The 27,371-nt window shown below is 28.0% G+C and overlaps 2 protein-coding genes and 4 non-coding genes across 7 annotated transcripts; 4 read left to right on the forward strand and 2 right to left on the reverse strand.

Annotated features, from left to right (window-relative positions):
- Positions 1-121: 121 nt before the first annotated feature.
- S6kl (ribosomal protein S6 kinase like) lies at positions 122-27,173 on the forward strand. 2 transcript variants are annotated; one of them, XM_074260045.1, is made up of 10 exons: positions 122-358; positions 810-871; positions 941-1,035; positions 1,189-1,456; positions 1,613-1,697; positions 1,777-1,884; positions 1,961-2,119; positions 2,207-2,295; positions 26,500-26,712; positions 26,805-27,173. In XM_074260045.1, the coding sequence occupies exons 2-10, from the start codon at positions 815-817 to the stop codon at positions 26,925-26,927; spliced, it is 1,197 nt and encodes a 398-aa protein (XP_074116146.1). In that variant the 5' UTR covers positions 122-358; positions 810-814; the 3' UTR covers positions 26,928-27,173. The 2 variants fall into 2 exon arrangements, with proteins under 2 accessions (XP_074116146.1, XP_074116145.1); XM_074260044.1 differs by lacking the exon at positions 122-358 and adding an exon at positions 446-739.
- Positions 2,472-2,543, forward strand: Trnaw-cca (transfer RNA tryptophan (anticodon CCA)). The gene has a single exon. It is a non-coding gene; the product is annotated as a tRNA-Trp (tRNA).
- On the reverse strand, positions 2,804-2,877 carry Trnan-guu (transfer RNA asparagine (anticodon GUU)). The gene has a single exon. It is a non-coding gene; the product is annotated as a tRNA-Asn (tRNA).
- On the reverse strand, positions 3,618-7,901 carry Bnb (bangles and beads). Its single transcript, XM_074237782.1, has 3 exons — positions 7,689-7,901; positions 6,023-6,494; positions 3,618-5,593 (listed from the first exon to the last, which is right to left on the reverse strand). The coding sequence occupies exons 2-3, from the start codon at positions 6,482-6,484 to the stop codon at positions 4,619-4,621; spliced, it is 1,437 nt and encodes a 478-aa protein (XP_074093883.1). The 5' UTR covers positions 6,485-6,494; positions 7,689-7,901; the 3' UTR covers positions 3,618-4,618.
- LOC141524641 (U6 spliceosomal RNA) lies at positions 21,834-21,940 on the forward strand. The gene has a single exon (XR_012478742.1). It is a non-coding gene; the product is annotated as a U6 spliceosomal RNA (small nuclear RNA).
- LOC141524642 (U6 spliceosomal RNA) lies at positions 25,906-26,012 on the forward strand. Its single transcript, XR_012478743.1, has one exon. It is a non-coding gene; the product is annotated as a U6 spliceosomal RNA (small nuclear RNA).
- Positions 27,174-27,371: the final 198 nt, after the last annotated feature.

Genomic DNA, 27,371 nt, shown 5'->3' on the forward strand with positions numbered 1-27,371 from the left:
AGTGAACATAGTCATATTTGAATCGATAGCTCGAAGTCGAAATATCGATTCATTAAATTTATTAGAAATTTAAATAGCGCGCCACGCGCGTGCCTTAATTTCGACCAATAAGGAATCAGGTACCATTTTTTGTGAGTTTCGACTATTGACTAAATTCACACTCTCATGTATTTTTATTGTCAAGATTTAATAAAATAATTTGTTCCAAAAAATTATTTTTAAAAAATTCCATAAAATGCCATAAAATTCTTAAAATTATTAAATATCTGTTAAATTTATTTTCATAAAAAAATTTATAATGCCTAACTTCACTTCAATGCCACAAATACACGGATAGACAACGACGACTACTTTACCAGTAAGTAATAAGTTATCAGCTAAATTTTCCTAATTGTCTCTTACATTATTTTTCATACTTGTAAATAAAATCCGTAACAAATATACATTATACCAACAAAGTTTTTGTTTACACGCATATTTTATACCTGTCATGTGCTAATTGTTGATTAACTATTACACTACAATTTAATTATCCCTAAATAATAAAATTGTAATGACTTGCACAAGCTGTCATTTGTTAATTATTGTAAATATTATTTATTTAATTATTGCGTGACATTAAATAATATTTAAAATTAATTAACAAATAACATGTTAATTAGTCGTCAATTTACGAGCAGTATTATAAATAATTATAAAACTGTCATTTGTAATTTATTTAGATAAATAAAATTTATAGGTTAGTTTTTACTTGTTAATTGTTGATTATTTATTTATTTAATTTTTATTAATTCTTTATATTTTTTCAGATTGAATGGGAAACAGCAATCATAAAATAGATCATTATTCTCGACGTAAATATAATAGTCAGGTAATTTTTAATTTGAAATAAAAATAAATAAATTAATTTAATTTAAACAAATTTTTTTTAATTTTTTAGTGTAGTTTGAGTAGTATCATCAGTGGAAGTTGTACGGGACAATCACAATCTGTTTACGAGGAATGTAGGCCATGGTCACGAATTTCTAGACGAACGTTAGTATTTTTTTAATTAAAAAATTGAATATTTAAGTGTGAAAGTTTTGTTAAAAATTTTTTTAAATTTATATATTTTAATATTGTGTTAAATTAAATAATTTATAATTATAATTTTCAATGTCAACTAATAAATAATTAATTTATCGATAGATGGACTGAAGGAACATTGAATAATCCACTGAACTCATCAAAAACAGCGTGGCCTGTACCAAAATTCGAAGCTATTTTTCTACCAGAATTCAAAGTTCGAGAACAACCAATTAATAATGAATACAATTTCATTAAATTTATCGCTAAAGGCGCTTACGGACGAGTATATAAAGTCGAGGATAAACTATCTGGAAATGTTTACGCCTTAAAAGTCATCAGTAAGTCAAGAATTATTGAAGAAAATGCAATCGAGCAAGTTAAAGAAGAGGTAAAGTATAATAAAATTTTTTTTTTATATTTATTTATTTTTCTATTTAACGCCAAGCGGCAATATACATAAAGATATAAATTATACAATATTAAATTTATCAAATAAATTTAATCAAGTGTTATTTCGTTACTTAATAAATTTTTTTTATTTTAGGTGGCGATTCAAAAAGCTGTCAGTAGTCATCCATTCATCGTCCGTTCTTGTCATCACTGGCAAGGCAGGAAAACTCTATATATGCGTAATTATTTTTGAAAGATATTTTTTTACAATTTATAACATCCTAATTAAATATAAATAATGTAAAATAATTGTTACAGTGACAGAATTTGTAAATTGTGGTGAACTTTATTATTTAATTCGTGAGTATGAGACATTACCAGAAGAAGTTGTTAGAATTTATGTTGCTGAACTAGCATTAGCTATAGGTAAAAATTTTAAATTTACAATTTAATAAAATATTTGATAATTATTTTATTAATAATAATTAATTATATTCAATAGATTTTCTTCACAATGCTGGCATTGTTCACAGAGATTTAAAAGCTACAAATGTGTTATTAGACAATGAAGGACACGCGGTACTAATTGATTTTGGCCTAGCTAAATGGTTACGGCCTTTGCATCGTACAAATACTTTTTGCGGTACTCAAGAATATATGGGTAAATATTTACACAAATTATTCGTTGATTATTACTGGATCAAAAAATTTATTTAATTAATAAATTTATTTTTTATTTAATAAAAAGCTCCTGAAATTGTACGTGGAGAGTATTATGGCCATGAAGTTGATTGGTGGGCTTTGGGAGTTCTCACCTGTGTTCTTCTTACAAACAAGGTAATAATTAACTTTATTTTATTTATTTAATTTTATTTTATTTAACGCCAAGCGGCAATATCGGTTGCCGAATTTTAAAACACAGTTACTGACAATTAAGTTTGAATATTTCGTGGTAAATATACGCTTGAAAAGCCTAACTATTATGTTGAATTAGCAGCTACGATATATCATGGGACTCCGTGGCGCAACGGTAGCGCGTCTGACTCCAGATCAGAAGGTTGCGTGTTCAAATCACGTCGGGGTCAAAAAATTTTTTTTGTTTTTTCATTTTCTAATTTAATTTACTTATCTTTGAGTATTAAAAGTTTATTTAAATATTTATCAATTAAATTTTTCCTCAGAGAATCCATTAAAGTCTTGAAAAATTTTTAATATATATTTTGAAATTAGTAATTAAAATTTGACTTAAAAAAAAAATTTTTTTTTCCAATGCAATTGTAAATAGTTATTGATAAAATTTAATTGTAATTGAATTTAAAAGTATAAATTTAAAAAACAAAAAAACCGCTCCCGGGTGGGCTCGAACCACCAACCTTTCGGTTAACAGCCGAACGCGCTAGCCAATTGCGCCACGGAAGCAGATATCAGAGTATACTTTTTACTACACCATGTTCTACAATTTTCTACAATTCAAAACTTACTCAGGTATTCCAGCATTGCAAAATGCAATGACATTTTAGAATTTCCCCTTTGACCCCTTGAAACTCGTTGCCTTTCTGGTTGTTTGTCTGATTAATAGAAACGATTGCAAGTATCCCATGGTGTAAAAAATATTGAGAAATTTACACATAACACGTATCAAATATGCCGCAAATAATTAGAATGGTTAAAAAATTTTTTCTCATACGTATTTACAACTAGTGTTGTTAGTTTTTGCATGATAATTAATTTTACATTCTCTTATATTGTACTATGTACATATTTTGTACAATATAAACCAACAAGTAGCATTTGGGCATTAACTACTTTACGAATTACAAAACTTTTTTTTTTTTTTTAATTTATTATTTAAGAATTATCTTTATTTTATAATCTTTCCTCAATTTTGAACGAAAAAATTTTTTCAATTAATTATTATTTTTAATTATAAATTAATAATTAACTGGCGGGTAATTTGAAATTATTAAAATTGAATTTTTTAAATTTGACTGGAATTTTTTTTTTAACTTGCACAAATTTTTAATTTAATAAAATTATTATCTATTAATTTTCTGACAAAAATAAATAATATTTTTTATTATTAATTTACTTAAAATAATAAAATTTCGGAGTTCAGGATAGGATTTAAAACGAAAAGGAATGAAATAAAAAAAACTATAAACATTTTAAATAATAATTGAAAATTATTATTGTAGTAACGATATTGATATCAATAATACAAATCGATAATAATATTATAATATTATTGGTACCGTCACTAAACGTATTAATAATAAAAATTATATCAATAATTAATAATTAATAATAAAAATAAAAATAATAATAATAATAATAATAATAATAATAATAATAATAATAAAAATAATGACACGTAAGCTAGGGAAATGTAAGGAGAGAATAAAATTCTGAATGTGCATCTTGGGAGAAAAAAATAATAAAATAAAGGAGAGTAACAAAAACAAATGGATTCGGAATTTAATGAGGACAAATGGACAATATGGATTAGGGGTGGTATGTAATATATAAATGGAGAGAGTTATTAATGTAATTAATAAATTGGTGAGTGAGTGAGCGAGCGAGTGAGTAAGTTAACGATAAAAGGTGAGATGATTAAAAAAAAATATAATAATAATAGTAATAATAATGTAAGGAGAGCTGATCGTCGCGGTGAACACCAATCGATAATTGTTCAACGCGACGAAATATTATCACGGAGTCCCGAGCGGTTCGAGCTCGAATTAAGAGAGAATCTTTTTTTTTTTTAAATAATTATTAATTAAATAAGTCAAAAAAAAAAAAAAATAATGTCTCTTCGAGGTCGCAGCGCGCTAGGGACCGTGAGGACAACTCTTGTCTTCGATTATTACATATAAATCCATCGTATTTTGGTCCCTCTCACCATCTCTCTCCTTAATCCAACAGCCGTCGATTATTTCGATTATTCTTATATCATCATTCAATCATTTTAACATACATTCAACATCGTTCAAGCATACTAATTCGATTATTCTAGCCCATTCTTTTGTCTTTCGCTCGTTCGTTCGCGTCTCTCTCTTTCTCTCAAGTTTTAATTTCTTCGTTTTAGAGTTTTAAAAAAGATGGGTCAGTGAATGCAGACCAGAAAGCGCCTGATCTTCCTCGAACTTTGGAACTGATCAACTCAATTTTCCTTCAACTCCTGAGGTTTCGGGAGCTCCTCAGGCTTTGAGTCTAGTTTCTTAGCTTCAACAGGCTTGATCTCCGCGGGCTTTTCTTTCTTCTCCTCCTCGCTGGACTTGTCTTCCTCGCTGGACTTTTCCTCTGAAGAATTCTCAGCTTTTACAGCTTCGATGGTCTCTTTGGCAGCCTCGGTGGCTCCAGATTTAGCAATTATCGTCTCAGCAACAGGCACTGGTTTTGGCTGCGTCGATTCGGCAACAGCTGCAGGTTCAGAAGCTTGGGGCTGTTCAGCAACGGCTGGTTCAGCAGCAACAGGTGCACTTTTTCCTAGACTGACTGGCTCGACGGCTTTAATGTCACTGGCCTGTTCCTTTTCCTTCTCAGCTTCAATAGTTTTTGGCGCAGCAGCAGCAGAAGCAGCGGCAGCAGATTCAGCAGGAGCTGGATCAGCAACAGCTTCCAAAGCCTTCACACTGGGCTCTTCTTTGATTTCCTCTGGCTTCTTTTCTTCTTTGGCAGCCTCGACAGCTTCTACTTTCTTCTCAAAAGTCTCATGAGCAGGCTCCTCTTTCTTCTCAGGCTCGTCAGAGGCAGCTGCGACTTCCAAAGAAGGTGCGGGTGCCGCTGGAGCTGGAGCAGGAGCAGGAGCAGCGGCAGCAGCAGCAACTGGTGAAGCTTCCTCGGTTCCGCGAGTTACGCGGTCGGTTTTGTCATCGGCTTTAACTTCTTTCTTGGGTTCTTCTTTCTTTTCCTCTTTCTTTTCTTCAGCGACAACTGGCTCGACGGTTGGCTCTTTAGCGGGTTCAGCTTGAGCGGGGGTCAACGGCTCGGGGATTACTTCCGCGGCTTTCACAGCTGGTGCAGCTACTGTTTCACTGGCAACTGGGGTCTGGACCTCTGCTGGCTTTTCTTCAGTCTTTGGCTCGACGGCTTCTTCTTGTGGGGCGCTTTTTCCGATTGGTACAATCGCTTCCGGCTGGAATAAACCAATAAATTACTCTTCATTCAATTTATTAATCACAAATAAGATCAAAATTTTTGTCTTTTCAAAATGAATGGTTTAAATTTTGACATTAAGCTGAAAATATTGGACTTGGAAAAAAAATTTATAAAAAATTTAATTTTTAACAAAAAATGTCTATAATTTTTTTATAAATCAATATTTTGACTGTAATTTCAAAATTAAGATTCATAATAAATAATTCAAATTTTTATTAATCATCATAAGAAAACATTCTGAGAAATTTTTTTTGCAAAATAAAATTTTTAACAACTTTTATTCAAAAAAATTTTTATATGACCAATTTATTCGGCGTAATATCAAAAATTAATTATTATTCTGAGATGAAGGCAAAAATTCTGCATCTGCCCATAAATTAATAAAATAATATCAATAAAAACCTACTTTTGATTCAACTGGTGCTGGTGCAGCAACTGGAGCTTCAACGGGTGCGATGCTTTCAGGAACAGCCTCCGCAGCGACGGACTTTAATTTTTCATCTTTTTCCGGCAGCTCTTTCTTCTCATCAAGAAGAATTTCTTTCTTCTCCTCAGCTGGCTTAGCCTCCTCTTTCTTCTCTTCTTTCTTCTCTACATTCTGGATGGCTTCTTCAAGTCTATCGACGAGTCTGACTTGCTGATGCTGGTGTTCGTGAGCCTTGTGTGCCTCCGGGGTCTCGTTTTCCTTGTGCTCGGTAGGAATAGGTGCTGGTGCAGTTTCGACAGTCTCTCGCCTGAGCACGTGTTGGGCGGAACTCTTCTCCAACGGCACCACTGGAAGCGGTTCAGATCCCGGCTCCGCTACCGGCATCAGCATCACAGTTTGTACTGCCAAAGCGCATACTAATGCTGCCAATATAACCTTCATTTTGTTTTGTCTAAATTAAAAAAAAAAAAAAATATATATATATATATATATATATATATATATATATATATATATATATATATATATATATATATATATATATATATAATCAAAATTAAAATTTAATTTAATAAAAATATTAATAAAAGTTTTTTGTTAGGAGTAATATTCAAATGAAAATTTTAGATTGAAATGATTGATGTTACTAACGGACACTAGGCACGAGACAAGGGATTAGAGAGAGTTTTATTGAATATCTTCTATAAGGGGTCGTTGACGAGGATAAGTGACATTGAACTGAATGCTTTTAACATGTCGAGTTCTATCGAGTTAATGACAGGATGCGACATTCATTTTAACACTCTTCGTAGCTGTCAAATTATTAGTCAATTATAATTAAAATTTTTTATTGATAAATTAATAAAATAAATTTCGTTTTAAAATAAATAAATAAAAAAAAAAAAAAAGTTAAAATATTTAATAATTTTTAAGTTAATAAAATAAAACGGAGATAGTAATTTATAACACCAGGCGTGATAAAAGGAAATGCCATTGATTATGTTAAACCCCGCTATTACTTCATCAACTGTATCAGATGTAATAACAACCAACAAAAAGAGTCTTTCTTCAGTAAAATTATTTTTAAAAAAATATTTTTAGTAATTTCATAATATTTTGCGGTTCAACAAAATTAGTAGATTAATATTAGTTAAATAGCTTATTAATTTTGATGAGTTATTGTGACAATAATAACAATTACGGCAAAAGTTGTTGCATTACTTTGTGATGATAATAACAAGAGAGGTAGCAGGTCAAGTTATTGCTAAATTTCCAAGATCCTTGTTACATTACGAAACCCTTTTTTTCATCTCTTTATAAGGAGTTACTTAAATTCACTTGCAATTTATTCAATTATTATTTTTAATTATTAAGGTAAAAAGACCCAGTTATTGACACTGGACTAGTTGTTTGACACTTGCAATTTTTTTCTAATTAAAAAAATTAAATTTTCTCAAAAAATCAATTTTTTAAAAAATTTATAATTCAAAAATTAAATTTATTAGAGTTGATTTTTTTTTTTTTATTAAAATAAAATTGCAAGTGTAAAATTCAATAACTGGGTCTTTTACCTTATCACAAAATATTCAAATAAAATCAAACATAAATTAAAAAAAAAAAAATAATAATTAAAATTAATACTCACTTTGAAATGCTAGTTAAATTGATCCTTAATCACGAAACTTCTTAATCTCCAAACTCGATAAAATATATAAAACCAAATTAACGTTCGCGTATAAAATCTTATATTTATTTACATATATATTTATATATATATATATATATTTTTATATATATATATATATATATATATATATACATATATATATAAATTCAACGGAGGGACCGTAGCAGGCGATCGTGAGGAAGATTGGGTCGTGTGTCGAGACAGAATCGACGATCCGCGGTTTATATACCCCGGTCTGTAGCTACCCAACAACTCTTCGGGTCGTACCGAGGGACCCCGAACGCTTCCTCCCGCTCCTCCCTTTACTCCTACATCTGCTTCACGGGACCAGCCATCAGCAGAAACTTCTCCCTCTTTTCTCTTTATAAATAATAAGACTCAAGATCTTTCTTACCTATATTCCATCTTCTTTCAATCCCTATTTTTTATTTTGGAAATTTTCCATCATATTTATGGTCTCAGTCCTCACACGACCTCTTATCATCTTCAGATTTCTTTTTATCCCCCCAAAAAATCCCTTCTTTCTTCTGCGTCTTGCTACCACTAAATAAAAATAATATTTAAATTTTCGTCCATATTAAAAATATTTTAAATAAATTAATCTTGGGAATTTATTTTATTCTATCACATCTATTGATTATGTAAAACTTAGACGAGGATGTTAACCATAAGATTAATTATTGTTAATTTAATTTATTTTTTTTTACATGTCAAATATTTATATTAACGTTGCAATTCTTTTAATTTATCGTTCAAATTCCCAAAATTAAATTTAATTTAAAAAATCATTGTTTTTGTTTCGGGCATCGACTCTTTGTTGATTTTTTAAAAAAAAATTTATATTTTTTGATTTATTTTGGTCTGAATTATTAATTGATAAATTTATAAAATTTAATTCCTGGCACTAACGGTTTTATTGATTTATTTTTTTGATAATTTATGCCATAAATTTAATCCGCAAGTATATTTTTAGTTGTAAAAAAAAATTCCGTAAATAATATGCTTATTAATTGTGACCTACTTAATGTTCCCATGATCATAGATTATAGACACGGAATAAAAAATAACAACAACAACAACAACGACAACAACAAAATTATTTTATATAATTATCTGTAATTTAAAGACGTAGGTGTCGTTTCCTTTAAATTTATCTATTTTAACAGTTTGTTTAATTAATTTTAACGTTTAAACACTGACTCATTTGTTAAATAATTATCTTATTGTTAGTGTTATAAATTATCACTAATTTTATTTCACACAAGCGGTTTCCAATTGCCAAGCGTCTTCTTTCATTCGTCATTGAATATCGCGAGACAATGATAAAAAAAAAATACGTTTGTATTAATAGTTGGATTGTTTTTTTTTTTTTTTATTATTACTTCCGTAGTATTTAAATATGCGTATATTTGTTAAAGAGGTGATTTATATATTTATTTTGTTTTATTTTGTTATTCTAAGTTAATAGTTTCGTATAACCAGTGATTGCTAACCGTTACATCCCGTTAGTAAGATTGCAATATAGAGGCGGACAAGGATAAAAAGAACCAATATTTTATTTTTACGGGTTGTGGCATTAATCTTATTTCTAAAAATATAGAAGTTAATAAAGACTGTTATTAAATAACAACCATACTAATATAAATTAGTTATAGTTATACTTTTTTCTGTAAGGCTCTTCAATTGGATAAATAGTTGCTGACATTGTAAAAATTACTTTTAGAAATATTAAATAATTCTTCGTTTTAAATTTGAGTGATTAATTTATTTTTTAATTCAAAAGGTCACTTATTTTCAAGAGCGACAATTATTTTAACAATTTTTACATTAAAATTTTATTTATTAAAAATATTTTGCTTCAATAAATTTTTTAAAATTTAAATTTAAATTTCTTAACGCGCAAATTGACGTTAAAAATAAAAATAAATAACGGGTAGTTTCAAAAATATATTTAAAAGCAATGACTGCAGTTTCACGTTTAAATATATTTTTTTTTTTTAATTTAATTAATTTATTTTAGTTTGTTAAAAAAAAAAATTTTAAATCTATTTTTTTAATCTCAAGAAAGTTCTAGATTGAACTAGAAGGAGAAAAAATGATAATAAGCAATACAAACACTTAATATTATTGTTTCAAATAGTAATATCGTCGTTTTAACGATTAGATAGTAAAATTTGTTATTTCAATGATAAATTTTGTATTAAAAAATTTTAAATAGTCAAAATCACAACACAATTGTATGCGTAAAGAAGTTTATTTAATAATTTTTCAGTAAAATGCAATTAAATAATGAAAAAAAATTTTTTTTCGTTTTAATAATTTAATAAGTACGATAAAAATAAAAAATTTTAAAGTCGAGCTCAGTATCCAATAAGTGGTCTAATAGCAATTATCCTTTTTTTACACAATTATATCTTTTAAATCGGCACCGATAATTGCTGCAAAATTAATGGATCTTGTCTCTTTTTCAATACAGAAACATATACTTTTAATGCCCGTTAAAAATTCTAGCCAAAGATAATCTCAGCTATTAATCTGTAAAAATTTATTGAGCAAAAACTGATCTATTAAATTTTACCCCTTGAAGTATAAATAATTATTTTTAAACACGGGGATAAAATTTCAAGCTAATAAGTTTGTTTAAAACAAAGAAAATCATTGAGAATAAATTTTCTCATGAAACTGAATGTTTTTCTAGCACAAAAAGGTTGAAAAAATCTTACATAACATGTATCATGAAGATAAAGAAAAGTTCGGGGGATTTTTTGTCCCCTAACGATTTTTTTCTTTCTTCTTCTTTTTCCCAAAATCTGGAACAAAGTGGTTTAAACTTTCAATTTAACGACCAAAAATAGGGAAGATCTTTATTGAAAGCGGCAAAATTTTTTTTATTCTCGGGAAAATTAATTTTTTAAAATCTAAACATTTTCTCAATGCCGATTCTCAATGTCAGACATTTTCTTCAACAAAAACTTCCTTGTGATTTAATTAAGGAAAAAAATGAACAAGAGACATTAAAAAATTGTAGTTACCGATCCATAGATAATAAATGTTATTTTTTAAAAAATATAATCCTGCATAAAATATATAAAATTGATTACACTTAGATGGCTGTTAGCCTTATGATCTTTTACAGTCGAGTGACCAATACAAGGTCACACTTAGTTTATGCGCGTTCTCTTCTAATGCATTCCCTTGCATTGGCTCGTGCTTCTTTTGCAGTACATTGAACGTACATTTATATTTTTAATATTTACAAGCAAATCCACACACATACATTAGTATGTAATACATGGGAATATGTTAATGTGAGTAATATTTAAACGCAGAAAGAAAATTATTACACCTGAATAATATAAAACCTTTAAGTTTGTAGATTCAACATTTCCTTCTGTGGATATTAATTTGTTTTTTTCTTCTATATTATTATTTTTTTTTCCATTTTTATATGAGATAAAAATAATCTCTTTCATGTAATTACATTATTTTATTTTTAGTTTATTCATATTAAATTTTAATGATCAAAACTATTTTAAGAATAATATTAAATTTATAAAACGATCGTCTTAAGTTTAAATTTATCTCAATACACAATCCGGTTTTCCCTGTTGTGTGTGTGTCGCTTTTATGTGTGAGTCGGTGTTAGAACGAGCCCTTCAAAGTTCGGTCACACGATAGTTTTTGTATCAGGTTTTTACGTCTATTTTTAGTTTTATTCATCTACAACTATGAGATTTAAAGAAAGAAAACAAACCAGATGGGGGTTTAAATTTTATAAAAACACGGAAAAATATCTCTGAGGGGAATGAATTATTTGAAAATCTCTGACTGTTGATTTAAAAGGAAAATAACTCAAGAAAGCTAACTGAACAAAGAAAAGCAAATTTTTTTTAATTTTGTTTTGTAAAATTTATATAATATTAAACAAAACTATTTCTATCACAATTATTATCGACTAAAACTGTTGATTAAATTTCAAATTGCGCGCGCTTTTCAACGCGCCATTTTTAATTTCCATTTTGCCAACTTTAAAACAGCCATTTTGTTTATCGCTCAATTTTCACCCAATAATTTTTTAAATTAATGATATTTCATCTATTTAGAACAAATTTTTATCTAAAACTACCAGCAAAAAATTTTTAAATATTTTTAGTGGTCACTAAGAGTATAACAAAATAATTCCGAGATAAAAATACCAATATAAGATATTTATGATTGCTAATTGAAAGATTACACAATAAAATATCGCACTATCAGAAGAAGAAATAAATAAAAGTTTCTTAAAATGAAAGTTTATATAATAATAAAAAAAAAAAAAAAAAAAAAAAAAAAAAAAAAAAATAATCTTTGACAATAAATATAAATTTGACTACGAAGGTCGCTGGTGTAATAGAAAGATTTAAACTTAGTGTGGATAAGGAGAATTATATGGCACCTATACGAGAATCCGAGGTGAAGAGGAAAAAGAGAAGACAAGGACCTTGGGCTCCTTGCGATGTATAATGACAGCGTTAGACAAACATTTGTCGCCACGAAATCCATCGTAATTGCAGATAAGGATCTCACTCTGATTAGCTCTTGGAAGTTATGCTGAAAATGGCCAGAAAGTAGCAAACAAACAAAGGTAATCTCGACCACGTGAATTCCTATTATGACGAAGAGTCTTGGGTCTATTGGGTCATCGACTTAGGCTGGAAACCGGCCTAAGATTAGCATCTGTTCTACGATAATTGAATAAATTTTAATTAACCGTATGATGAACTAATATTGATGATCGATTGAATTTTTCCGGACAAAAGATTGATGATACGAGCGAAGAAATATCATTGAAGCAAATACCCAAGAGCTAAACCCGGGACCCAACGAAGAGTATGAGGGGAAAGGGTTGTTAAGAGCAACAGCATCCGACTATACAGAGTCTAAGTTAGGATGAGGATAGTAACGATTATCTTAACGATCCCTTGCAGCAAAACCTGAACAGCAACTCGTTCCGTCCCTACTCTTATATACTCCGACTATACTCTGGCATTTATACCATTGTTGTACCACTATCTTCTTGCGGATAGGATGCAACTCTTCTTCTTATTATTATTCTTCGGGTTTCAAAATCATCAAGCTGAGCTCGTATTTTTCCAGCTAAAATCACGGCAATGAGTGCGCCGCACACTCAGTTGAGGAAGCCGATATCTGTCCGGGTTCAACGCAAGATTGATAATTTTACTAAGTGATAGTACCAGAGAGATATATTTTAAGAATTGATAATCAAAGTATTCATTTAAAACTCGAACTTGATGAATTTTAAACCGGAGAGTGCAACGACTGGGCAATCAAGTCTTTCAAGCTGAATTACAAGAAACTCCCCAGGCAAGGACGCACTTGCGCGGTCGATGTACGGACGAAAGTACTCTACACATGTGCACTCTATGGTCATTGTATTGGATCGAATGCGCTGTATTGTAGGTACAAGTTCATGTCAGTAGGGTTTTAAGATTTTGTCGATGAGTGTGCAGGTGTGCAGCTTGATAATAAGTTACACGGGTATTACAAGTATTATCTGTATTACATGTATTACGAGTATTATATGAACGTACGTGCGACCTCGAGAGAACATGGATGTTGGCTTTGTCTTGTTTTGTAAAGAAGTTTTTTTTTTTTTTTAATTTGGAAACTTGAGAATTTTTTTTTAATTAATTTAAAAATTAAAAAAAATATATTTCTAGCTTCTAGTGAAATTTTTTTATTTTTTACTTTTAGTTATTTATTTTGCTTCTAAAGCTTAGCTTTAAGCAATTAATATCAGTATTTACAAAGTTAGCTTCAAATTAAAATTAAATAAAATTATTATTTACAATAAACACTGCTCAGAAAAATAAATAAATTGCACACTGAAATTTTTTTTATATTAAAAATTAATTTTCTTCTTTTAAATTGAAAAAATTTAATTTTTTATTTTAATTTTAAAAATTAATTTTTTATATTAAAGCAAAGAATAAAATTATAAAAATTGAAAATTAAAGCACATGTGTCAGCAAGGTCGCTAGAAAAAATAATGGTCACTTTTAAAAATGATGAACTTGACAAATGAAGAGCTATTTGTCAACAGAGTAATGACATTTAGCACGAGGCGCCAAGAGGGTCAAACGTATCTACGTCTTGTACATACATATTTAATGTACACATATATCTGGGAAAAAAATTATGCACATCACGCGCGAGACAAGGAGATCCACGGTACTCCATTCATAGTTCTCACTTACATTACATCTGACGTCCGGCCGAGTATCAAGTATTATTTACTATAAACATTATCATTACGGCCCGTATTATCATACTATGCGTCATCTGTTAATGAATAATAAATAATTACTCTTATCTTGAAGTATATCGTGATACAGGTGTCAAGGCGATCAGGCATGACGCAAAAATCTATTGAAATCTCAAGTTAGAAATTTTTATGGTTCAGTAAATTTTATTTCTTTTATTTATATTCAAGTCCTATCACTAATGACTTGGAAAAAATTTTTTGTATTTAATATCCGGGTGTTATTGTCTGAATTCGGCTACCGAGGCCAGTAAACAAGAAACAAGGCTTATCACGTATTTTACAAGGCACTAAATTTATATTCAAACCGATGTAATCATTTGCTTATCGTTTATTATGAAAAAATATGTATATCAATTTTATTTTGACAGATCACTTTTTTAAGAGTAAATTTTATGGAAAATTTTATAATTTTTATAATTATTTTATTGAGAAATTATTATGACAAATTTTTATCCCTTAAAAATGGATAGAACAATTAATTAAAAAAAAAATGAATTTATTTCTTAGCTGACGAAATAAATATTTTTCTTATATTAATTTTCTTGGTAAAAAAATTTTTTTTTAATTTATAAAAATAAAAATTATAAATAGACAACTTTTGAATTTTCATCCAGAATTTTTTTTTCTCAACAAGATAGTGACTATGCAAAAAATTTTTATTTCTTCAGCTAAGAAATAAAATTGTTTAAAATTTTAAACAAATTAATTTATCATTATATAATTTAAATATTTAAAAATTTGCTGTTGATATTAAATAATACGCATTATGTTTAATAAAACTTCCGTGACTATATTATCAAGAATTAAAATTTGATTGAGCTGAAAGGTTTCACAAAATATACTATAAATTAGTCAATAGATAAATGATTGAACTATTTACATATAAAAAAATAGAATTAAAAAAAATTATCAATCGCCACGAGGCTTTGAACTGCGCATAAAAACAAACTTTCGATGAACAACAACAACAACAACAAGGAAAAGAGATATCACGTTGAAGAATATCACGTAATTTTAATTCATTATTGGTGCTACTCTTGTTGATGTGAGTCACACGTTATTTTTTTTTTTTTTTTTCCATCGGCTCTGTAAGAACTGAGTTCCAATTCTGTTGAAGATAAGTCCTGTGGGAGGTTGTAGGATTTAAAGATTCTTATGCGCACAAAGGGCAGGATTGTATGTGTTAGAATTCAAAACTGAGAACTGAAGATCTGATCTAGTGTAATGTTAATGTAAAAGCAACGGATAAATAGTCGGTAAATAATCAATGCTTGAATTAGAATAAAAGATACGCTGCTTTAGGACAGAAAAAGATTAGTAGGGTGTTTTATGCAAGGCGTTACCTCCTCGGTGCTTTTCTTTTCTTGTCCTGGCTCGAATAGTTCACCGGCTTCGGAATAACGTGAGAAACCTTGCATGACGTAGATAATCAGGCTTGAATTGATTGATTGTTCATTTATTTATTTGAATACTAATTTTTTATGCGTATATTTTATTTACTTTTGTTGTACTTCAACGACGATGCTGGTCCCGCATTCAGATTCGTTCATATATAATTTCCGGCCGAATTCCATCGGGCAATCATTTAATAATTATCTTTAATTCAATTCTCGACACCTATAAAGAATTATATTGTCGTGAAATTATCGTTAAATAGCATCACATGCTTACAAAAATTTAGTTGCAAATCAAGTGTAAAGTTTCGACAAATTTTATCGTTAAATAATTTTTTTTTTTAATTTCAAGCTAAAAATAAGACTTTAATATTTTAATAAAAAATTTTTTAAATATTTTATTTAATCAAATTTTTATTAAATTTCAACATGAAAAAAAGAAAAATCGAAAAATTACATTATAAATAGCAATAAGCGTTGCTTTTTATAAAAAAAACTAAAAAAATTGCAGTTCAAAATTACATTTTTCTAAATTCAAACTGTGAATGTTAATTTTCAGAGCTTTCATTAAATTATATAATTTTCTTTTTCCCGCGAATTAAAATAAATATTATAAATTAAAAATGAAAAAATTGATAAAGTTAATTTTTTTATAGAAAAAATTTTTAATTAATAAATTTAACTATTTAGTAATTTTTTAAAAACTTAAAATTAAAAATTTTAAAATCATTTATTATTTTTTAAAAGTATTTATTATTATAAATTTTGAGTAATAATAATTTATAAATGATTAAAGAATTAATTAAAAATAATTTTATTTAATTAAATTTTTCACATTTGAGAGCCAGAAAAATAAAAATAAAAAAATGTAACGCATATTAAAATAATTCAACTCCCATAACTGACAGCTTAGAGTCTGATAGTTTGTCTGTAAAGCATATCGTGACAACGATGACACGTCTCGAAAGAAAGTTCTCGAAGGCAATTTCCTAATGGTTGTGGACTGGCTTAGCATTGAATTCAATTGAATAATGACCTGAGGACGGAAAGGGGACGCGAAAGGCTGATGCCGCCCGATCATTACCCATCATATCATCCGAGGTGATTATTGCTTGTGCCGCGGTTTTTACGGTTTATTATTGTTATTCACACCCGGATTATATTTTAAAATCGGTAGCGCCCAAACCAATTCACAATTTACAGAGCTTTTTATTTTAATCATTTAAATATCTTAGTTTCTCTGAACACTTTAGAGCAATTACCAAAATTAAATAATGTGCAAACTGTGTGAAAATAAATAGTATTCTTAATTACTGATTAATGTAATTATTTTAACAAGACCCCGAGATCATGGTCTTGCTGTCGTGATTGTTTGAATCATTATTAATTAGCCAATCATTTTTAATAGCTCGCGATACTGTTAATAGTATTAAATTTAAAAAGCGTTACAATGACTCGCATCTGAAATCTGATGCAATACTTAATATACAACCATCAGTAAAGAATAAAAGAAAAAAAAAAATATAATTTTGTTATAATATTTAATGACGACACTATTTCTAGTAGACATTAAAATTAATTTGTATTGCAATCACGCGGTTTCCCATCCACTCATAAAGATATGTTTAAACGTTCTCTTCATCTTTGTAATTATTTCATGCAATATATCTCGTCGCCTTGACAATGCAATAACGTTAATCACGACGGCGCCCACATTAATGAATTCGCTGTAACAATGTTTATTCTTATTTACAATAACTTTGCTTTTTATAATCATAATTAGCTATTTACTGATACTTTTACACAAATACAAGCTTTTGTGTTGATCTAGAAGTTTCGAGAATTAGTTAAAAATTTTTTACCCTTATAATTATTTTTTTTTTTTATTCAAAATTATAAATATAAGAAGAAAAATTTTTTTTCCTTTTAATTAAATTAATTTTAAAAGTGTAAAAAATTATTTTCAAAAATTTAACTACTAAAAAAATTATTAAAGATATTTTTTAGGTTAAATTAATTTTTTTATCAACTTTTTTCAAAATAAAAATAGAAATTTTTACTAACTTAAAAAATTTGTAATTGCCTCAATTTTCTTTAGAATTTTTCAACGAAAAAAAAATAATATAACTATCTAAATTATTTTTGATTGAAAAAAATTGTAAATTTAATTAGTATAAAGTTTAAAAAATTAGCAAACATAAGTTTAAATTACAACCCTTAAGTAGGATACTCACAGCAATTTATCAATATACAATTCATACGTAAAGTAAAATCGTAACGAGAGTTAATGCTCTCCGGGGTTTAATTTATTAGATTATTAATAGGCAACTCATGGCCAGTGCCCTCATAAATCTCAAGGATTCTTAATACTTATAATGTTCTATCCTCACATCCTCGACCTTCGATTCTTGGTGTATATTTAAATCCCGACGTGCGTTTATTCTTTGTTACAATTATGTATCTCATGCATATCTTAAACACTAATTCTATTATCCCCATTTATTTATATAATATATAATATATTATCCATTTATCCCTCGCGTGCATAAATATAAATAAATCCAAAAAGTAAGAGCGGTCTCTAGAAAACGAGGACATAATATTATGAAAAACAAAGGTAAAAAACAAACAAACCGAGCAAAAAGGATTGAACGGGCGAGCTGAGAAGCAGGTTTAGCTTTTTGCTTTCATGAGCTTCGATCGCGAACATAAGACCCATCGGACATAAGATTCCCTATACGGTATCTATAGATACGCACTGTGGATACATTATACACGGTAAACTCAATTCAAGAGCAGTAAATTCAAGTTAAACTTACTTCAGCAAAACTTTTCATACAAAATTATTTTAAAAAACTATTTTATTATTCATATCATGCAACGGGCAGTGAAAAATTTCTTACTAACCCGTATAATTTTGTTGTAACATTTTCAAACTACAGGATGCCGCCGAGGGTTGAACATATGTCTGAACTTTTACGATAATTCTGTAGTAATTTATTGTTTTGTAAGGGTCACTTTTTAAAACTTATACTTAATTTAACGATCAGAGTATCTAGACGAAAACTATCTTTTTTATATTTATTACTTTTAAGGATTTACGGTTCTTAAAGCTGAAATAACTACTTAAAATTTTTTTCTCATATTGGAAAATGTTAAAAATCAAGAACACATGGAAAAATTAGTTTTTGAGTAAAAAAACAGTTTCCTTGTAAAAAAAAAAAAAAAAAAAAACTGTGAGTAATATCCTTGACACTTAAATTTGAGACTACATCTTGTAATAATTCAATTACAATTAGAAAGATCTTCGAATAAATTTTGGAGATTTTTAAAACTACGATAAAAAAAAATGGAAAATATTTTTGCTACCAATTTTTTTTGTATACTGTTTATTGACATTTCAAGAATATAAAAAAATCAAAAATTGGTTAAAGTACAGGCCGGTGAAGTGGAGGCTACAAAAAAAAAAAAGGATCCACCCTGGTTGACATGATTTCCAGCCCTTGTAGTGTTCTGAAATAAAAAATAATTTGGTATTTAAAAATCGATAAATCCTAGTAAAAAATTTAATTTTTCAAACTTTTCTTCTTTAGCCTCCACTAGGCTTATTGAAGAACTATTTTGTGTGAAAAAAATACCAAAAACCGATTGATGAATAGTTACAAAACTTTGATTTAAAAATTAAAAAATCTTGAGACGTTCAATGGTAATTTAAAAGCCCAAACTCCTGCAGGCTAGAAACTAACGAGTTTTAATACCTCTGGGACTTGAGAGCTGAGGATGCGGAGCCCAATATTTCATACAGATTGTTGTGATACAGAGCCGACACGATTTTTTATTACAAAAGAGCCAAAAGAATATTTAAGTAGGACTTAGTCCTGGAAATATTACACCGATTAATCTAGACAAGTGTCGATTAATAAAATGAATTGTTGTGTATTTAGTTATTTTCCACTGAAGAAGAATAAGAAGAAGAGTGAAGAGTGAAGAGTGAAGACTGAAGACTGAAGACTAAAGACCTGATCCAGCGCCAGGAAAATAGTCAAGTTTTTTCTTCTAGTTAGTATACAGTTTACTATACTTGTCGATGGTTGGCTCGAGATATAAATAGACCTGTGCTACCAATCACCCACCGGGGGATGTAGTAAGAAGAAGACGACTTTGTAATGATGGCCGAGTTGAATTGCTCTACCTTTCTATATGCCGAGGTAGTTTATACCTAGTCCAGGAGCTGCTTCGTCCGCACGACGAGCACACCCAAGGATATGCCTGAGAAGACCAAGAAGAAGACGGAGAAGGGAAATATATGTAATACCCAACTCTTAACCGAGTCGTTGGACTCTCGAGATTCAAAACAAAAAAACAAGGAATTTCTTGTATAAGTTTGCTTGCTATACAGTACAGCGCAATACTATTTTCATGTTTACTTTTATTTACAACATGAGAAAATATTAAACGGACAAGCTGCCGGCTTGTGTTCATCCGCCTCAGTAACTAGTCCGCATCAGTACACACGACTTTTCTCGGAATCTGTTTTATTTGTTCCAACTGTGAAACTGCAATCTTTCTGACCCAGGTCAGGGCAGACTGCTTATCAATTACAGTAATAATTATTGCCTTTAGTTACCTCTTTTGTGATGCGCTTGATCCACACATAATTTTAAAACCTTTTTGCGGTCCTAAACTGTTCTTTATTTGACCTTAAAATAGTCAAAAAACCGGTCAGGATTTTTTTTTCTTTATTAAATTAATTTTAAAAGATTTATAGGGATGCAGTTAATACTCAAAAAAATCAAGAATGGATTTTTAGGAATTTTTCAGAAAAATCTGAATTTTTTACAAACAAAGTTGAGAAGAAAAATATGTAAAAAAAAAATTGAAACAATTCTTTAATTCATTATTAAATTTTTTTTTTTTTTGATAAAAAAAATATAGTTTAATTTGACTGATCTCCAAAATTATGAGCTTCAGTAAAATTTTAAAATAATTATTTTTAATATTAATTTTTTTTATTAAATATATACTTAAAAAATTTGAACTAATCAAATTTTTTTAATTAAAATTGCAATTACATTGGAATTGTCCAATAAAAAAGTTGATAAATTAAGCAAATAACTCAATAAAAATTTTTTAAATGCCTGAAATACTTTATCAAATTTTAGTGGTTAAATTTATAATTCCAACTCTGAAATATAAGAAATTAATTCCAAAAATAGAATGTTTATTTGTCAATAAATAAGCGACAAGGTCAATTGATTAAGGGACTTAATTTATTGGTAATTCAAAGAACGATAAAGAAATAACAAATAAGTGAAAAGACGAGAATAAAAGTTTGTCTCTTGAGGTTCTCTAGAATTATTTTATCCTCGGTGTTCTTATTTATAAAATGTAATGTTATAGTACAGTTTTTATAGCACAGAGATCAGGTACTCATCAAAGTGGCTTACGTACGATGTACGCTCAAGCTCAGCAAAGCCAGTTGAAGTTGAGTTAAATAATATAAAAAGTAAAGGTTGATGGATACTTAGCTGCTCGCGTGTACAACTTTCTCACTCCTCTTCTTCACTCGCAATTCGCGAGGAGCTCTCCTGGGGCTCACGGAGTCCTTCTATTTATAGATCCTGGCTATTATCTACGGTGTATGAGTACCAACCAACCAACTTACCTACCTTCAATACGGACGATGTGAAATAGCCGGGTATAACTCGGGGTAATCCTGCAGGTGCGATTCCGCGTTTTTACATTTATTATTATAACTTTTTATTTTTATTTACATTTTATTCTGCACGGAGATATAAATATAGTGAGTGGGTTTTATATTTTACAAAAAAAATTTTTATTCTTCAAATTAATCATTTTGTGTCGGTTTTTATTATTTTTGTAATTCATTATTTTGTGAGGATTTAGGAATGATTAATTTATCAGTTTTTTTTTTTTTTTTATAATAAAAAAAAATTATAACTCATTTCTGTGTCTGTTTTCTATCAGTGGAATTTAAATATAATAAGAAAGATAATTTTAAAAATTATTTAAAATTTTTTTTCTTAATTATTCATTTTATAGAAAATTTTTAATTTTATTCGTATTTATAAACTGAATAATATTTTTCTAAAAAATATTTCATTGAAATTTTCACTTTTAAAAAATTATCAAATTTTATTATTGGATTTTTTGAAAATAAAATTTTGAAATAAACATTATCGATAAAGTGAGTTTCAATTTTACAATTTATAAATTTATAAAATTCGAAATATTTAAAAGATAAAAGAGTGGGGGATAGTGTTTTCAACCCCACCGACAGGTGACTCTGCTTAATAAGTTTCTCGCATGTACTCTTCATACATGTTGTTTAGTATATATAAAAGTTTCAACGCACTGACAGATGTACTTGCTTCGGCAGTACATATACTAAAATTGGAACGATACAGAGAAGATTAGCATGGCCCCTGCGCAAGGATGACACGCAAAATCGTGAAGCGTTCCACATTTTTTTGTAATTTCAAATCTTCTATTTATATTTTTAAATTATCAACTCATCTTTTTATTTTATCTAATCTACCTCTTTAATTTACACTTTAATTCTGCAAATAATTAAATCGAGAAATACATAATAATATTTAATTTTAAAAATTTATTTAAAAAAAAATCCGTTATAAAAAATTATCCAAGCCAAAATAAATAATATTTAAAAATGAAAATAATATCATCAACAAGAATAAAAATATTTGATTGCAGTGCGTAATAGACAATAATTATATATAATTTTCTCGGTAACAAAAATTAATCAGTTGAATAATTACATTGAATATTTATAGCTACTTATTTATCAACCACTTTTATCAAATAATTTAAGCGTTGTTGCTCAATAAAAAATAATATTAATTTATTAATCATCTTATTAATCGCTTAGTCAATTATTAAATTACCCATCAATCATCAATTGCAAGTTGTTACTGTGGAAATTTTTCATTGTTTTTATCAAAGAAGATAAAATAAATTCTGAGGAAACGGAAGCAATCAGTTTCTTTTTAATTCTTACAAGGTATATTACTTATTGTAAATATACTAACCGGACCAGTCTATAGGGTATTGCGTACAGCACGCAATCTCGTACTGCTGGTTTATAAATAGCCTTGAAGCCGTGAGAGAAGATTATACGTGCATCTAATACTCGACCGTAAGATTATTCCTGGCGCCTGAAGGAGGATTTACCATAGTCCTTATCTTTATTATTCTTACTCTCTAATAACCAACTCGGCTAATATAACGTTCGTTACATGCTCACCACAAACGACCACGTTTCTCCACCACCACACTCACCACTTGCTATCTGTATCGTCAACATCTCTATCACCATCGTCACCATCTTCACTTTATTCTTATCTCAAAACTATTTTTCCCCTTTCGGCCTCTCATTTTTACAGATACACTTTACTTTATTTTATTTAATATAATATCTGGCTCAGCTTATGCCAATATTTCCGCATTCTACATCTTACTGCACTCTACATTTTACTACATTCAACTGTGATGTCTTCGACGCCTACTAAATACCTTGCGGAGCCCAATTATCCCAAGATAATACTAGAATATTATTAACATTCATGCTTTTTCATTGTTATCATTTACATGGTGACGAAAGATTACATCAAAATCGTTTTGTGGATTTTTTACAAGGACTCCTAGTTTTGTATATATTTTATACATCGTGTCTCTACTCGTTAAATTTTTATCTACATTGAAAAGTAAAGAGACATTATTTTCTTAAATTTATATTTAAAAAATATCATAAATAATTTTATTTTAAGTAAAATTTTATTTAAATTAAAATTAACGTCAAATTTTTTTTTTTTATCAAATAAATTATTTAAAAAGTTGAAAAAAATTTTTTTTTCAGTTTTTAACAAAAAAAAAATTAAATTCTGTTAATTTAAATATTTTTAAATGGACACAAATTTACGCAAAAATATTTGCAAACATTTTTATTTTTTAAAAAATTATTAACACTCAAAATTAATGAATAATAATTTTATAAAAATTTAATTTTTTTAATAATTCAGATAAAAAACCAATAAAGTTATTTTTTAATTTTTTCTTTTAAAAAAAAAATCTAAAAATTAACTAATGAGGCGAAAAAAAAAATCAACGCAGCAAAAAATACTTGTCTATTAATTACACTATTTTATTTAACTGTAAAATGAGGAAATTTTGTTAAACATTTGAGTATTATAAATTAATTTAATATCTTCTTAATCCACCTTTTTATTTTTCAAAACTCAATAAATTTAAATGCTCCGTAGCTCTGAGCTTTGAGAGATAACAAGCAGATAAAGAGAATTAAAATGAAGGAGCATCTTGAAGGATGAAACTTGATTGAGAGGAAGAGAAACTGGGTATGATAAAGAACCTGATTACGGCGCCAGGAATAAAATTGAATTAAAGCTAAAGTTAGCATAAAATAAACCGACGCGATGTCAATGTACTCAATACAGCATAGCAAGGTAGACAAGAACGAGTCCGATTATGATTATATATTTCAATAATCAACACCTGTAGTTGCTGTAGTTGCCATCATTTATATTATTACTATTTTTTTATTTTTTTATTTTTTTTTTTCTGGCTAATTTAATCCACGTACAAATATTACGATTAATTACACAGTCGTAACGATTTTTTACCGGTGATAATGTGCATTCATTTTTATATTTATATGCTTATTGTATTCGCTGAATATTCATGAGATAAGCCAAAGGGCATAGAGAAAGATTGTATGTAGCATACAAGACAACTTACAACGTCTATCTTGTCTGCTTCCTCTTTATTCCGTGACATCCGCTCGACGCATCTTACCCATTTCTCAATTTAATCAATAATTTATTATTTTTTTTCAATCTTACTTACTATATTTTTTTTTTTTTCACCGCATCCTCTTTCGTTCATTTTTACTCAATTTTAAGCTGTTTATTTAAAAGTTTTAATTCAAATAAAAATTATAATACACAGTTAAAAATTTTGCGTCAAAAAATTTTGTGTTAAAAATTTTTATGTTAAATATTTGAAACTTTTTTGTATTAATTTAACACAATAAATATTAAATTCACCCATTAAATAAAAGTGTTAAATATTTATCACAAAAATTTTTAACATAAAATTTTAAATTTTCTTAGCGGGAAATTCAAAAATTTGTAGAATTCCCTTAAATTAAATTTATCCATTTAAATTTGGCTTAAACAATAAAAAATATTTAATTTTTTAAATAAATAATTTTTTGTTGATAAACAAGAGTAGCCAAGTGAAATAATTATCTACATTTGTAGAGAGTTCACGAGACCATGACTTTGCCCTTGTGTTTCTTTACCTTATTCATGAGTGATCCTAACGCCGTTGGGAAAATGTATGTATCACTGCACCCTTTGCTAATAATTATACAAGGAGAATGTACTTGCCTTTATATTATCCTGTAAGAAATCTCGTATTTATTTAACAATACTTGGAATAAATTAAGCTTAAATTATTCTAGTATCTTGATTTTAACTTGATTTTTTACATACTTTTATTCGCCAATGTTTACGCCGTCGCCGTTTAAACATTTTACTAGAATTTTTATTTTAAACTTCTCAAGGAGGCGGTTTCAGTTCAGTTGTTGTTTGCTGGCTTGAGAGCTAACACAACTTTTTGAGATGTAAGAACAGAAGAAGAGTTTTATCTTCAGATTAAGAGACAATATTTTATTAAATATTAATGTCAATGTTAATATTTGTATAAGTTTCTTCAATTTTTAAATATTCGAGGACTTTAGGCTTCGCAATATGATAGTACTCGGATAGGAAACAATCTCTGGAACAAAGTGGGGATAAAATACATTTAATCTTTCAATCGCGTAATATTTAATCCTTTCTACTTATACCGTTACGAGTCTCGGTCAAGGTCAGTGTCCAGACCAGACACCCGTTTTGCATTTAATTATACCAACTATATTTATTATGTTAATATTTATTTCGGTTATTAATAGAGCACAACTGACGATTCGGTTCAATATTTCATTTATATTTTTATTATTTGTTGTTATTATAAATAAATTAAATTTTATCCCACGAAAAAGAATATTTCATTAAAATTTTCACTCTTAAAAAATTATCAAATTTTATTATTGTATTTTTTGAAAATAAACTTTATCGATAAAGTGAGTTTCAATTTTACAATTTATAAATTTATAAAATTCGAAATATTTAAAAGATTATCATTTTAATATTTATAATTAAGCATTATTGTAGTAATAAAATAAATAAACAAATAATCAAGTATTTATTGATCGATAAAATTAAAATAATATTTTTAAGAGTGGGGGATAGTGTTTCCAACCCCACCGACAGGTGACTCTGCTTAAAAAGTTTCTCGTATGTACTCTTCATACATGCTGTTTAGTATATATAAAAGTTTCAACGCACTTATAGATGTACTTGCTTCGGCAGTACATATACTAAAATTGGAACGATACAGAGAAGATTAGCATGGCCCCTGCGCAAGGATGACACGCAAAATCGTGAAGCGTTCCACATTTTTTGCAATTTCAAATCTTCTATTTACATTTTTAAATTATCAACTCATCTTTTTATTTTAATCTAATCTACCTCTTTAATTTACATTTTAATTCTCCGAATAATTAAATCGAGAAATACAAAATAATATTTAATTTAAAAAATTTATTTAAAAAAAAAATCCGTGATAAAAAATTATCCAAGCCAAAATAAATAATATTTAAAAATGAAAATAATATCATCAGCAAGAATAAAAATATTTGATTGCAGTGCGTAATAAACAATAATTATTTATAATTTTCTCGGTAACAAAAATTAATCGGTTGAATAATTACATTGAATATTTATAGCTACTTATTTATCAATCACTTTTATCAAATAATTTAAGCGTTGTTGCTCAATAAAAAAATAATATTAATTTATTAATCATCTTATTCATCGCTTAGTCAAGCGATTAAATTACCCATCAATCATCAATTGAAACTATTTTTAAATCAATGTATCTTTTACAGTTTCCAGAGACTTTGACTGAGGACAGTATCCTTAACGGTATTGCAATTGTTCCTGGAAGATTACCGGAAGATATTGAAATTTCAAAAGCTGCTGAAGATCTTCTAAAAAAAATCCTAAATCCAGATCCAAGAGCTCGGTTACGATCACTCTTCGCTTTACAACGAATTGCTTTTTTTATGGGACATGACATCCAGAGTTTCATGTCCAAAAAGGTATCAGGCACCAGTGATCTAAAATAAAAATAATAAATAATATTGTCAATTAATTTCTATCAAGTCAAGCTTATTCGATTAATTTATTTCAGGTCTCACCTTTCAAATTACTTGGCAGAGAAATGGGCCATAGTGTACAATTACACGAGACTGAGTGCAATGGTATTTTAAATAATTATCCCTCCAATGATAATTTTAATCGGAAAACTAATTGATATATCAATCAACAAATTAATATCATCAATATTCTTCCAATAAATATTTTTAGACTTTAATTAGCAATTACAAATTTACTATGTTGCCAATCAGGACGATATTATTTAATAGTAATAGCCAATTTAAAAATTTAATTACATAACGAAATAATTTGTTACTTAATATTAAACTTTCTATATAATATTATAAAGTCAATTATTAATGATATATGTGCTTATGAATCTCAGGAATAAATATTATATATTTATTTCAGTTTATACTGATGTTACTAAATGGTATTTATGTTTATAAAATCTTCATTTTTGTACATTCAGTTTATTATATATTTAGTTAAATTCCTATTAGATAATATTTATAATTATTTTTATCTCTTTTATAAAACTTGATTATTGTTATTTAATAATTTACATCTTCAATATTAAAATGGAGTTATTAAACATTTT

Source organism: Cotesia typhae, unplaced genomic scaffold, assembly GCF_013202065.1.
Source record: "Cotesia typhae breed Kobodo isofemale line unplaced genomic scaffold, CoteBio_Ctyphae contig_22, whole genome shotgun sequence".
Taxonomy (NCBI): Eukaryota; Metazoa; Arthropoda; class Insecta; order Hymenoptera; family Braconidae; genus Cotesia; species Cotesia typhae.

Bases quoted from the DNA above. Each gene is read 5' to 3' on its own strand.
- Bnb (XM_074237782.1), bottom strand. From the start codon at position 6,484: ATGAAGGTTATATTGGCAGCATTAGTATGCGCTTTGGCAGTACAAACT. The intron at 5,594-6,022 runs GTAGGTTTTTAT...GGTTTATTCCAG, and splicing joins CAGCACCAGTTGAATCAAAA to CCGGAAGCGATTGTACCAAT.
- S6kl (XM_074260045.1), top strand. From the start codon at position 815: ATGGGAAACAGCAATCATAAAATAGATCATTATTCTCGACGTAAATAT. The intron at 2,296-26,499 runs GTAATAATTAAC...TATCTTTTACAG, and splicing joins GTGTTCTTCTTACAAACAAG to TTTCCAGAGACTTTGACTGA. The intron at 26,713-26,804 runs GTATCAGGCACC...AATTTATTTCAG, and splicing joins AGAGTTTCATGTCCAAAAAG to GTCTCACCTTTCAAATTACT.